The sequence below is a fragment of the Oculina patagonica genome, chromosome 9, assembly GCF_052425735.1.
Source record: "Oculina patagonica isolate OP01 chromosome 9, crgOcupat, whole genome shotgun sequence".
Lineage (NCBI taxonomy): Eukaryota > Metazoa > Cnidaria > Anthozoa > Scleractinia > Oculinidae > Oculina > Oculina patagonica.
In genome coordinates, this window is record NC_135766.1 from 10,758,672 (window position 1) to 10,772,380 (window position 13,709).

The window sequence follows — 13,709 nt, forward strand, 5'->3', positions numbered from 1 at the left end:
GTTTTTTTTTTTAAATTTCAAATTAAGCTGGTAAATTTCTACTTTTTTTACCTGTTTTGTCATAAAGAAACTAATGCAGTCATTAAAGGAAGCACACAAGCTGCTTAATCGCCATGTACAGTCAATCAACAAGCACTGCGAACTTGAGGCTGTTGCCCATCTTGAGTTGGACGAGATTAAAACAGAGTGCCAGACGCTGAAGCAATCTCTTGGAAAAGAACAAGAAGAGAAGCAGCGCTTGGAAGACACACTGAAGTGTAAAAACGAAGAATGGGATGACCAGGTATTTTACACGAAATAGTGGGCCAGCAAATACCTTTTTAGTTCAAACGAGCCAAACTTTCAATTGGATCACGAAGCAAGACAAACTATACAGAACAGAACACAATAATGCAGCTACACACACACACACGCACACACAAAAAAAAACTACAAAAAAAGGAGCACACACTTTCACTATTTTAAAATTCTTGCTCTCAAATAGTAGATTAATAATAATGCAAAACCATCCTCCGGCCTCCCCAATTAGTGTTGGTTTTGTGCTAATTTAAGCTCAATGTTTTATAAATTTTATTATTTAGCAATTTTGCGTCTAACTGTAGCGTATAGTAGTTAGTCGGGTAGCTAGGCTAGCTATGGAGGGATACATTAAGGATCGATTAAGCCCTGCAAGAAGGACATCTTTCTTATGTTTTCTTTTTAGACGCAGTCTATAGTTCACCTTACTTACTTATAAGCCTTTTAAAAAAAGTTGTCAATGCAAGCTTTTCATTGAACTATGTTATTCTGCAGATTGTTTACTCAATGCCATGTTAAAACCTTGCGGCAATAAATGAACACACACAAGCGAGCTTTCCCCTGTTTTTTTTTTTTTTTTCACTCTGCAAAGGCCTAACGCCCGATTCATCATCTGTTGAAAGGTAATAGAGTTAAGTCTTTTCGAACATATCTTCGTTGTTATCAGAAACAGGCTTTGGAAAGTCGTCTCGAAGACCAGCAAAAGGAATACGAGTCCCTGTCGGAAGCGCACAATTCTTTGGAACAACTGAACAGCAATTGGTCAGAGCAAAATATGGAACAGAAGACTAAAATAGAATCGATGGTGAAAGAAGTGCATGACCTAACAATGCGTCTTGCCCAAGCCGTGGAGAGTATCAAGTCACAGGAGAAAACGAACGAAGAGCTGAAGAACACTTACTCAAATGAGGTATTACACTTTTTAATTAGAAGAGGGGGCGTTGCCCTATTGACCCCGTAACGTCGCAACTTACAGGGAACACCAATTTTTTGCGTTTCTGAAAACATTGTTCTGTGAATTAAAATAAGTGGCTATTTGTGTTTCTGAAAAAAAATGTGTCCGCAATATGTAAATCCACCACGTGTAAATCCCCTAGTTCCAAAAACAAACTACTGGGCCTGTCCGGGAGCCGAACCCGGGTTGCCTGTTACGGGTTGCCGGTGTTGATATTTCCTCTTTTTTTTTTTTGGCCAAAGCGAGAATCATGCCACTAGACCAACAGACCTTTCATGATGTAGCATATGCCAATTAAGAACTCATTACTATAACTGGTACCAGTCTATTTCGGAAAAGTTGATCTAACGATTTTCCATCGAGATACCACAGCTCTACCAAGACTTTTATACCACCAAGGATTTGCGACCTTTGTATCTTGCATCCTTGCATCTTTCCATCCAAGCAACAGTCATACAGTATAGGAAATATCAAGAATCATTTATATTTTTTAATGTGATTGGGTTCCAGTAGTAGGCAATATTGACAATATTACCAAATCCGATCCCCTTGGCTCACTACCCTGTTAAAGGAAATTTGGAATGATCTCACGGGGCAAAGAGAATCTTGACCCCGGTGGGATTTGACTTTATCTAGTCATACGATATCTCTTTCAGAAGCACGATGGGAGGGATAGAAATGGTAGACATTGGCACTGAATATTCAAAAAGGAGTCATGGGCTTTCTTTTTTTTTTTTTTTTTTAAAAAAAAAACTTTAAAAGAAATCATTTCAAATGTTGGAATTATTTTCTGTTGGAGACAAAAAGGAACGCGTCCCCGGGTGGGCTTTAACCACTAACCTTTCGGCTAACCGAGTGCGCCACGAAGACTTACTTGAGGGGATCCGTGTTCCTTTTTTGTAAGAAGTATCTATAAAATTTTTATTCCTTCTCTCAGAACTGTAACGCGGAAAGGGGCTGCAGTTAGCCCTGGATAGTAAGTGGCTTGAGACGACACAGAATAGGTGTTAAACTACCAGCTTATCAGAGGAGTCACAGTTTTAGGCCCTTATCAAAAGGGTGTTGTTAAGTTTGGCCTGTTGGTCTAGTGGCATGATTCTCGCTTAGGGTGCGAGAGGTCCCGGGTTCGACTCCCGGACAGGCCCAGAAATCTGTTTTTGTAACTGGGAGATTTTGACGTGGTGCATTTTTATATGGCCAGTAAATATTTTTTTCTGAAACGTAAAATAGTCACTTCTTTTAATTCACTAAACAATGTTTTCAGAAATGTAGAAAAATGGCGTTCTCTGTAAGTTGCGACTTTTTGATGAGCGGGTGAATAAGGCTACGCAAATCCACCGATCCGTGCTATGTTATGTCCACTTTTTAGGCGGTTTCCATCCTCGGAGACCAAGGGGCAGTTAGTGGGGCGAGGGAAAAAGTTGGAGCGACAGAAAGGTGCCCCTGGGGAAAGAGTCTTACCCGACCAGTTCAAAAAGCTCTCTGAATACTGCCTTCCAATTGGGCAGAAAAATCTTTTGTATTCCCTTTGTATTATTCTGCCCAATCGGCGACCAGCCTGACTACAGTCCTTTTGGTATGTTCTCATGCGAAGCATGTACACAAAGCCAGTTCGCTTGCCATATCTGTCTTGCTTGTTCGCTAAGAATTTACTCGGGAAGGAAAAGTTTCGGCCAGTGCCTCCCGGCTTGTCGAAAACGTCGAAAGTTTGACTGCCATGCCCGCGGAGAAACGACGGATTCTTCAGATTGGGGTCGATCGCAGGTATCATAACACTTGCTTGCTGTTTGCGAGTTTTAAAAGTTTGTGTGCGATATGCTTGTTGCATTGCTGAAATAGAATTTTACCAGATTTTTATGGGAAGATTGGTGACAGCTTGAAGCGTATTTTATCCAAACAAGGGAATTTTTTTTTTACGAACAAGCCAGGCAGATGTGTCGAGCGGCCGACTAGCTACGCGAATACAAAAGATTTTTCTTCCCAATCAGGAGGCAGTGTTCAGAAAGCTTTTTGAACTGGTCTGGTAAGACTCTTTCCCCAGGGGCACCTTTCAGTTGCTCCAACTTTTAAATGCCGATTTTTTTCCCCGCAGTTTTGCGCTATATTTTACCCGTATTTTCGCGTTTCCCTCCCCCCACTAACTGCCCCTGGGTCTCCGAGGATGGTCGGTTCCAGAAGCTGCTGTCGGGTGGATTAACGCATGGCGCGGCAAAGCAGTTTTTTCTTTCAAAAACGCAGCACAGTGACTTCTTGTGATTGACAAAACGGAAACAATATTTTCAGAAACACAAAAAGTCGCGTTCTTTGTCAACAACCAAAAAAGTTCTTTGTAAACTAAAGAAAATGAAAGTGTTTCATTTTCCGCAGAAAATCGACCGGTCGGCTTTTAAGGAGGCCCAGAACACTTTCCACCACTTATATGCTTTGATGGGTCAGCCGGCTACAAACCTGTTTTTCAGTTATCACTACAAAAATCGTATCAAACAAAAATTAATGCCCAACCACTGATAAACAAATTGTGGTTATTTTCTTGACGTCACTGGTAACTATGACAACGATATAACCGTGAAAAATACCGTCAATTTTAGCTTTAAGTGCTTATAACTCAAAAACGAGTCCGGTGACCCCCATTTTTAATTTTTTAATAATGATCAACATGTTAAGATACAACCTTTTGCAAAGTTAAAAAAAAAAAATGTCCGAAGCCGTTTCAGAGGCCACCTTAAATTTTCGAAAATTTAAGGTGGCCTCTGAAACCGCTCTGGCATATAACATTGACGATCATTTCATTCACCTGATGCAAAAAACAGTCATAGTCTTAAGGAGACCTTTGATTGCATAACAAAACAGCCACAGGAATTCATGAACCTTTAGGATTTGAACGTCTCAGTCAGCAAAATAGCTCTCAGAATAAAAAAACGTCGTAAATGTAGGACGTGTAAGCTCTTACAATATAAACGTTTAACACAGATCGAAGCAAAAATGTTACATGTAACTTGTTGCAGATATCATCTCTGAAGGAAACGCTTCAACATGCTAAACAGGATTATAAAAGTGAAACAGAGCGTGCAGAGTCTTTGGATAATCAAAGCACTTTAATGCGGAAAAAGATTGAAAACCTTGAGAAGGAGCTTATCGAGAAGGAGAGAGAACTTGTTTTGAACAAAAAAGAAGTCAAAGACACTACATCTCAAACGGAAGACAGCTTTTGTGAGGTAAGGGCGCTAACATTGATCGAATTTAACTTTACTTGCATTTTGAAATTAATTATCTTTTGAAAATAGTACACTTAAGGCTGGTTCCCATATGATCGCCCCGATCGTTTCTATTGCATCGATCGTTTGCAAATACTGAGACGATCGTAGGCGATCGAAGCGATTGGAAGCGATCAGGGGGTTCTCATATGATCGCCCCGATCGTCTGGTATATGCAAAATAGATAATAAATCAAACAAGATAATAATTCATGATCTTTTCTTTGTTCCCGCATATGAATATTCGATTTTATTCCGATCGAGCACGTGTGTTTTTTCAAAACTCCGATATCGCTTATGGCAGCCTTCGATGCAAAGGCAAACCTCGTGGCCTCCTATCTTCACGTTATTGCCGTTTTACGGCGAAGAAGCAAAAGGGAGGCCAAACGGAAACGTAGTTTTTGGTAACACTGATGCACCATGCGACAGTTTGGATCGCTTCGATCGTCTCCCTCTGCGAAAGTAGTTCTCATATAATCGTTCGCGATCGCTGCGGTCTGCGACCGATCGCCCGGATAGAACACGGGCGATCGAAGCGATCGCGATCGTCTCGATCGTCGCAGACGTTAGCGATCGTCTCTGTAATGTTCTCATATAATCGCCCCGATCGCAAGCAATTTTTTTGAAGCGACAGAGGCGATAGAAACGATCGGGGCGATCATATGAGAACCAGCCTTTGTAGAGACATGACCGACACCGGAAACCGCACAAGAAAAACCTCTGGCACCCAGGGTACTTGTGGCTCATCATAAAGTAAAACTGTCGCATTTTCAGAAGGGAACAAAGCAAATTTCCTAAACATCTTCCAAGAAACTTTTGCATATCTTGCTAAAGCCTCTCCCCCCCCCCCTAGAACACGGATTCGGCACCTTGAATCAATAATTAATCAATCAATTAATTTATTTATTATAATTAATTAATTAACTAACTCCTTACTTCTCATCAACAAAGATTAACTTGTACACAAACAATAAGAAATAGCGTAAAAATTGGACAACGTTTCGGCGTCGGCGTGACACACTTATCAAGTCATAAATTCAGTGAACTTTGAATTGTAAGAGAGTATCTATTGGCATATGAAACCAATCAGGTAATCACCATAGCACGAATAGAACTATTTAGTAAATGAGTTAATTTATATTGCAGCAGATTTCATCTCTAAGTGAGAAGCTACTGCAAGCGACCCAGCGTTATACAAACCAAACGGAACGTGCAGATTACCTCGAAGATCAATGCGCTTTGCTGAAAGAGAAGGTTAACGACCTGTTACTGAGAGTAGCACAGAAAGACGAAAAGCACATCAAAAATGTGGAAACCACTGACAATGCCGTCCAGACAGATGACACGTCTAAGGCAGGTTTTTTATTCATCTTACACTGTGCAGTACTTAAAAGAGGGGGGGGGGGGCGGCCTCTTAATAATGAAAAACTGTTTTAGAGTACATCGATATTGATACGAACATACATTTACTACAGGGATTTCTTTGTTTACTGCGGTGTTTCTTGATCCCCCTTTTTGAAAGGTTTATCAAAAAATAGTCTAGTATAGTAAACGTATAGATGTGAGAAATTAATGGCAAGAGGTTTTGAACGCATTTGAACGCATCGTTCAAAGCAGAATTTGAAAAGTTTCAAACCTGTCCAAACTTTACATGATCTTTGTAATAATGATAGCTATTTTTCAATCAGGTGAATCTCAAAAATTCGTTGAAAGTAAGTAATGACGCCGGCAAAGATCGTCCTTTGATGGCTGGCGCTCTCTCCTCGCGCCTCGCCCTTCGCCCCGCCACCCCCCTCCCCCCCCCCGCTGCTTTACGTAATGTTACTGATTTAACGATTCAAATGTTATTACAGATTAACTCATATGGTCCACAGAATGAAAACAGCAGTCCTTTTCCGGAGGATAATCGTATACAAGGTGAACATTATTGCTAATATTGTTGTAGACTACGAGCAGTTCCTTTTTTTTCTTTTCGCAGAGTCCGTCGAGCGTTCGCAGAGGCCCGTCGAGTGTAAAGCGAACAAGCAGCTATTTCAAAAAGAAATAATATTTCGTTTCCGGATCGCGGAACGATAACCTTAATAAAAATATTATATAAGTAATAAGTATTACGGGAAAGGTTGAGGAGAGATGGGTTTGTAAAATTTTGGAGAAGATCCTAGGTCGAGAATCAGTATTGCGAAAGAATTGCGAAACAGTCAAGTTTTTGTATGCATCATGCAAATTCCTTTACCCTTCCGTGCCAGCAAACACGAGACATCCCAAGACATCCAGTCTTGTCTGCTCTTCTAAGCGCTCTTATTCGTGAAAAATTTACAAAGTCAACAATAAGATAGAAAGTAGCTAGAATATTTACATAACAATTAAACACGGAAAGGGTTCTCACTATATTTTTCACCAATACATCGCTTTAATCGAACTAAAAAGTGTCGCAGTCGTCAGGTTTTTCTATCTGTAAAAAAACCTGCATAACTCTTCGTCTTCTTGACTAATATATTTTCGATATTTGAAGAACATGTTTTTAAAAAGTTTTTTTTGCTTCTAGTAAAACGTGTTGACATTGTGGTAACGAGCGTTCTTCTGATTGGATAGTTAGCTCCTGCTGTGTAAATAGTTCACATCGAATCCAAAATAATACCATTTCGTTTCTGAGGAAACGAAATAAAAAGGTTTGTTAATGGAAGTAATTGATCTTTTTCTCGCCAAATATGTCTTTTTTAAGTAACTAATAATTGAATTAAAACTCTTTGTGAATATTTCTCCAACAAAATGAGACGCAGCATTTGCATTTTCCAATTCAATTTGGCAACGCCTTTCACATGAAACACAATCATTCTCTAGCATTTTTAAAAGAGTAACACATGAGAAAATCGTTTTTTTGCTACTAACATGTAACTTTCTTGAGAGAGATCTCCGAACCCCTGAAACTATGTGTGCGTTTTCATTTCGTTTGGGCTTTAAATCGTAGCCACCGGTGAACTTAACGCCGCTTGTTCAAAGAGAAAAGGCGTCATTTTGTTAAGCAATCAAGACTCAATCATTCTCGAATGGTTACTGACTTTTTATTTAGCTTCACAACTGTGTACACCCTTTTTGCGTTAACACCTTATGACATTGCTTACAAATTTACTGATTATTTGATCTACATAATTATGAAACGTCGGAAATTGTTCCACTGAGTTAATTCCTACAACTGAAATTCAAGATACAATTTGCAAGACCCATCAATCTCGCTTTTTGCTGCCGCATAGAAGTCGAAACCGATATAATAGACTCGTGACATGAACTTTCCATTGTCGGCCTGTAGCACCACAGTACCATCGGGTTGATTGTGGACTGTAAACTGGCAGTACATATCCGGGACATGCTTAGCCTGCGAACGCAGACGCATTTCTGGCTGTCGCTTCTCTCCGCCGAAAAAAGCGCCACAGGAGATTGACAGAGTAAAAACTCAGAGAGGTGCCACGCGGTAGCCGCGAGCACGCACAAAGGGAAAAAAAATGGCGAGAAGTGGAAGGAGGGGAACGCGCAAAGCGAAGGGAGACGACACGAGACTGGAGCACAACATGAAAGAAATATTATATACCGCCGCGTAGGAGAAGAAAATAAAAGATGGAAGCCGAAAAAATGAAAATGCATAGAGGTGGAAAAGAAAAAAAAAAAAAAATAGTTATTTAAGGAAAAAGGAGAGGGAAAAATGGAATTAGAGGGAGAAGGAAGTTTTTTTTTTAAGTAGAAACCAGTAGAAGTTAAGACACGGAAGAAATTTATGTTTCAAAAATCTCGCTTGTTTCAGACAGCTCGAAAGTTTGTGGAGGGAGCCGCGCGGTGTGCACTCGTGTTCTATTTGTGACGTAATCTGATCGGCCAAGAGAAAACAAAAGAGAGAAGCCGCCGGCGCAGACGCTATTTTCGGCGGAGAGAAGCGACAACCAGGAATGCGTCTGCGTTCGCAGGCTTTGCGGCCTCAATAAACTCGAGAACGCCACGGTTGGCTCTGCACATATATTTTCCGTTGTCTGCCTGCAGCAACAGTTTCCCATTGCTCTGTGTTGCACGGAACCTTGTGACATGCTCTGGGCCGTCCTTTGCCATCTCGATAAAGTCAATTCCATTAAGACGTTGAACACGAGCGAGGTATTTACCATTGTCACCTCTGAATGCCACACCAACAGGGTCGAAGGCATCTAAGATATATGGATGCAAATTAGCGTTAGGCTTGTTTCTGCCTGACAGGCAGCCTGCAACCATTTTCCTTCTTTTCTAAGACACGCGAACATTTCTACATAAATACAGGCACAATAAATGTATTTGCCACGTTGCAATAGAGAGTGAACAACTACAGTTCTTAACTGTCTTTGCTAGAAAGGTCTCAGTGAAGGTAAAACCTAACTAAACGATCTAATATCCTGGAATTATCACATTTTATTTCAAGCTAAAACTAACCCACGCCATCGTTTTTTTATTGTAGTAAAGATATTTCATGTAATTTACTGTCATGAATTCGCAAAGGTTGATAGAGTCGAGACTTGCCAACTCTAGGGGTATCGATTGGTTTTTGCGGTTTTGCGGCGTGCGGCGGGTTTTTTTTTTTTCGGGGGTTTAAAAATTTTTTTTTTCGGAGGCTTTTAATTTTTTTCTTTAAAAACCCTTGTCTTAATTGAACCTCCCAAATTTTTTTTTTTTTTTGCACTAAAAAATTTTTAGGGGCACTCATCACCCCCCCCCTCTCAGCTCTGTTTCATCAGTTACTGTGGTTCCAGTTCAAACTCTTACCTGTTAAGAGAACAGCACAGACGAGCATCCCAAGAGCGACAATACACTTCATGGTGGATAATTCTGGAAGAGAAAAACCGACTGAGACAAAAGGACGATAATAAGACCATTCTTACATCAGTTGGCATCAAGAAATGCAGACACCATTCATCCTCTTAAATTATTGTTTGTCCGCTTGATACGTTTGCCATACCGAACTACGAATATTTTTTAAGGTTTCAGTGCAAGATCTCGAACGATAGTTTTTCTCTTTTACATTAACAGTTGTTGGACATATTTGTTTAGTTCCAATCCCTCCATAAGTATTTGTTACGCCCTAAAAGCTTGTTTTCTTCAACTGGAAAGAAACTCTTAAATATATTCCAGCTGACCCAGTTATTGCTACCTTATTGTGAAAAAGCATTGCGGCGAAAACAGGTTTGGCAAGGGTAAGATTCAGTTTCACGACTCAGAATTTCTCCAAGCATATAATGTTTTCCAAAACTTGCTCACTAACGTCAAAAATCTTTCTGTAGCTTAACGTTCGTCAGATGAAAGCTTCTCCAAGTAAAGTGATGTTCCTTTAATTATTTGCACTTTTATGAAATATTTATCAAACCACATACGTGGAGGCACTCGCTCAACTCAAACGTGGCATGGATAGCTGCTATGCTGTGTGGAATGTTGATTCTGTAAATCAAACAAAAACGGACAAAAACGGTCGAGGTTGTGTGTATTAATGCCACGGGCAAAAAGTAATGAGAATAGAGCAGACACGATTGAAAAAATTGATTGAAAATTAGCTTAACATCGATGTAAATTCTTTTTTTTAATTAAGCTTCTAGTTTTAACTGATATTGCTAGAGTTTGAATAAAACTTGTTATTTAAACTTCCAACTTAAGCTGACCTTGTTCCGTTTGAAAGACATGCTTGTTCTTGTGTTCTTAAATTCTCTTTACTATTCGCCCCTCGGCAACAGAAATATTCAGAAATGCACGCAGTTACGAAAATTTTACGATTTTTAGTCTACGGCCTTGCGAATCGAAAATTGCAAATTTTACATGTTTTAGTTGCGGCTTTGCGAAAATGCAGAATTAAAACGATTTTTGAATACCGTGGTTTGCGAATTTTACGAAAGTTTTCGACCTTTGTTATGTAAATCACAAAACATCAGCAAAGCGGTGCTGCGGATTGAAAGGTAAAAGTTACGAGAATAGAGAAGACACATCTTGGAAATAATGGTTGAAAATTAACTTTACATCCTTGAAAATTTTTAATTGAATTAAGCTTTTAATTTTAACTGATATTGCAAGAGTTTGCCGGAATAAAACTTTGTTGTCTGTTCCAACTTTAGCTAACTTTGTTCTGTTTGAAAGACAAGCTTGCTCTGTGGTTCTTAATTCTCCATTCTCTTCGCGCCTCGGCACTTTTCCATATACCTTACAAGCAGCTATTTCAAAAATAAAAAGTATTCCGTTTCCTGATCGCGGAACGATAAGCATAATAAAAATATAAGTGATAAGTATGGCGGAAATGGTTGAGGTGAGATGGGTTTTTTAAATTTTTTTAGAATATCCTAGGTCGAGAATCAGTATTAAGCAAGAATTGCGAAACATGCAAATTCCTTTACCCTTCCGTGCCAGCAAACACGAGACATCCAAAGACATCCAGTCCTGTTTGCTCTCTTAAACGCTTTTATTGGTGGAAAACTTACAAAGTCATCAATAAAATAGAAAGCAGCTAGAATATTTACATAACAATTAGGGGTCTCACTTTATTTTCAGCAATACATCGCTTAAATCGAACTTAGGAGTATCGCAGTCGTCAGGTATTTCTATTTGTTATAAATCTACATAAGGTTGCGTCTTCCTGACGAATATATTTTCGATATTTGAAGAACATGTTTTTACCGAGTTGTTTGCTTCTACAACTACGTGTTGACATTGTGGTAACTAGCCTCCAACGCAGTCGTTCTTAGGGGTGATCGTGTTTCACGATCGCCCTTTCTGAGGAAACATAAAAATTGTAAAGCGAAAAAATAAATGACCGCGCGAAAAATGGGTACGGGGCGGGGCGAGGCTTGACAGCGCCCCGCCTCGTCCCCATTTTTCGCGCAATCATTTATTTTTTGTTTATGGTGGATTTCTTGTTTTTTTTTTTTTTTGGTGAAAAATTTTGATATATTTTCCGCCGTTATGTTTCCCTTTTTTTTTTTTTTTTTTTTTTTTTTTTAAATATAAAGCCGGAATCTTTACACTCGACGACACTCTGCGAACGGTCGACGAACTCTGCGAAAAAAATAGGGACTGCTCGCAGTCTTATATTGCTGTTGTAATAATTTCGATCTGTAGGCAACATTGAATTCATTTTTGTTTTCTTCTTTGGCAGACCAAAGCATCAATAAGCCACCAGGCAAGAATAGGGCCCAACTTCAAAACCAGGAAGAGAAAACATGTAAAGACATGGACATGACGTTAAAGAAAAAGAATGTAGAAACATTAAAGCCGATGACTGCAGCTACAGAAAACACCAAAGAGAACAACAAGCGCAAACTGCTTTGTGGCATAGACCAGTCAACATGGCAGCTGAAAGTTAAAGCAGATAGCAAAGCTGTTGAGGAGAAAGCCAAGAAGTGTGTAGCACCTGGGGATACAACATCTTGCGACGAAGTGAATAAAGACGATAAAGGAAATTCCTCGCTTAATTATGGAAATGGTCAAATAAGCCAGAAGGCTCTTATAAATCAAGAGGGGGTCTCTACAAAGACGGCAGCAATCGCTACAACTTTAGGTATGGATGTCCTAAATATCGCCTCGCCCCCAGAGTTACTATCTAATAGTATTGGTTTTGAAGAATCAAGTAACACAACCCAGTGCATTGGCGGACTGAACAGGGGGATGACTAAAGATTTCACAGATTTACCGAAGACTGATGAGCTCTCCGTGGGCTTGGAAAGTGCAGTGGCAGATGGGAATAGTGAATATTCGTCATCTTGTCAAGACCTTGTCAAGGGTGATACTTCTGAACCTGGAAAAAAATCTCAAACGTCAGCAATCTCTGTAGACGAAGAAAGCAAGAAGAAAGAAGATATCACAGATACGTCTGGCGCAGCTGAAGAAAATACTTCGCGCAAAGTGAAGCCTCGTGACAAGAGAGTAAGGTTCAATCTTGAAGGAAACAAACCTTCAGATACACAAACACCAAACGGTTCAGAAGAAATAAGCAGAGACGAGCCTCAAATGATGTTCTCGGATGAGGAAGATGCAGAAAATAAATGCCGCAGTATTGACGAGGATGTAAGTCAGCGAATAAGTCGAATACAGAATCTACTAAGGAGCGATCGTTTGAGAACAAACCGAAAGAGGAAGTTCCCGGTGGTCTAAATGTTTAGGTTTATATCGCATGCAGCGATATGTTTAAAGAAATTGCAATCTGATTATTGGAGATTGCAATTGAAACTGTTATTGCATTTATCAGATTATAGAAAGAAACTGCAACTGAAAACGTGTATTTCATAACTTTATTCTCGTTTAGAACGATTGAAATGCATGATACAGTTCTCTAAACATTTCACTGCGAGTAAAAGCCACTTAAATGTGGGTCTCTATGGGTACTTTTAGACCTTTTACGTTACTGTTGGGCAAGCTTTGAGAAACCAACACCTATTATAATTAAAGTACACCCAGTTTTAGAGCTGTTTTCAATTGAGTGTCGTAAAACAAAAACCAAAGTAATAACTATGACCAATCACAAAGGACACAGACAATTCGTGAACCAATCAAACGAAGCAAATTGTGGCACGAAGGGCGGGAAGGCGCGAGAAATTTTTTTTTTTGAAAGGGGCGGAAATTACAATCAAAAGAAAAAAAAAAAAAAAAAAAAAAAAAAAGCTTTAGTATCGAGCGAATACCTTTAATAATAATTCCTTATTTTCTGTTAAGAACTCCTAAAAAATGCGAATCTGGTAACATATAGTTGCGAAACAGGACGCACAAGCCTTTATCACTTTTGAAAATAATTTTGTTAAACTGCACAACATTTTAAAATCTTTTCCCCTATTTTATTTAGTCTTCTCATGGATAAAAACGATACATTTTCTCGAAAGCCCCATTTGACAACTGAACTTGGCATACGAGCCCTATAAATCACTACTTTTGTTTCGTTCAGTTTGTGATTACGCGTTATTAGTATATACCACACAGGTGAATAGCTCTTTTCGCTCGCGCTAATTGGTTAAACTGGAGGTGATTAGCGAAATACTATTCAGCTAAAGAGAAACAAACTGTCTTCGTGCACGTGGCTTTGTTTACCGAAAGTGATGTTTTGGTCCGCTAGATATTCAGCTTGTGTGGAGTATACTAAAAAAATTATTCACCTCCACTTCGGTAAAATAAAAAGTTGTTATGGATTTTTTGGTTTTATTATTGCAGGTGTGCCGATAAGCACAT

General features: G+C 39.4%; 1 protein-coding gene and 1 non-coding gene across 4 annotated transcripts in view; both read left to right on the top strand.

Moving 5' to 3' along the window:
- LOC144665664 (uncharacterized) overlaps positions 1-12,947 on the top strand; it is a 40,566-nt gene extending 27,619 nt beyond the window's left edge. For 2 of the 3 annotated variants that reach the window (XM_078526942.1, XM_078526940.1), the window contains 6 exons: positions 68-283; positions 965-1,207; positions 4,258-4,467; positions 5,652-5,858; positions 6,359-6,422; positions 11,650-12,947. In XM_078526942.1, the coding sequence (XP_078383068.1) occupies positions 68-283; positions 965-1,207; positions 4,258-4,467; positions 5,652-5,858; positions 6,359-6,422; positions 11,650-12,644 (1,935 nt within the window). In that variant the 3' untranslated portion in view covers positions 12,645-12,947. The remainder of the gene's footprint in view (positions 1-67; positions 284-964; positions 1,208-4,257; positions 4,468-5,651; positions 5,859-6,358; positions 6,423-11,649) is intronic. The other variant, XM_078526941.1, reaches the window with a different exon arrangement.
- Positions 2,326-2,397, top strand: Trnap-agg (transfer RNA proline (anticodon AGG)). Its single transcript has one exon. It is a non-coding gene; the product is annotated as a tRNA-Pro (tRNA).
- Positions 12,948-13,709: the final 762 nt, after the last annotated feature.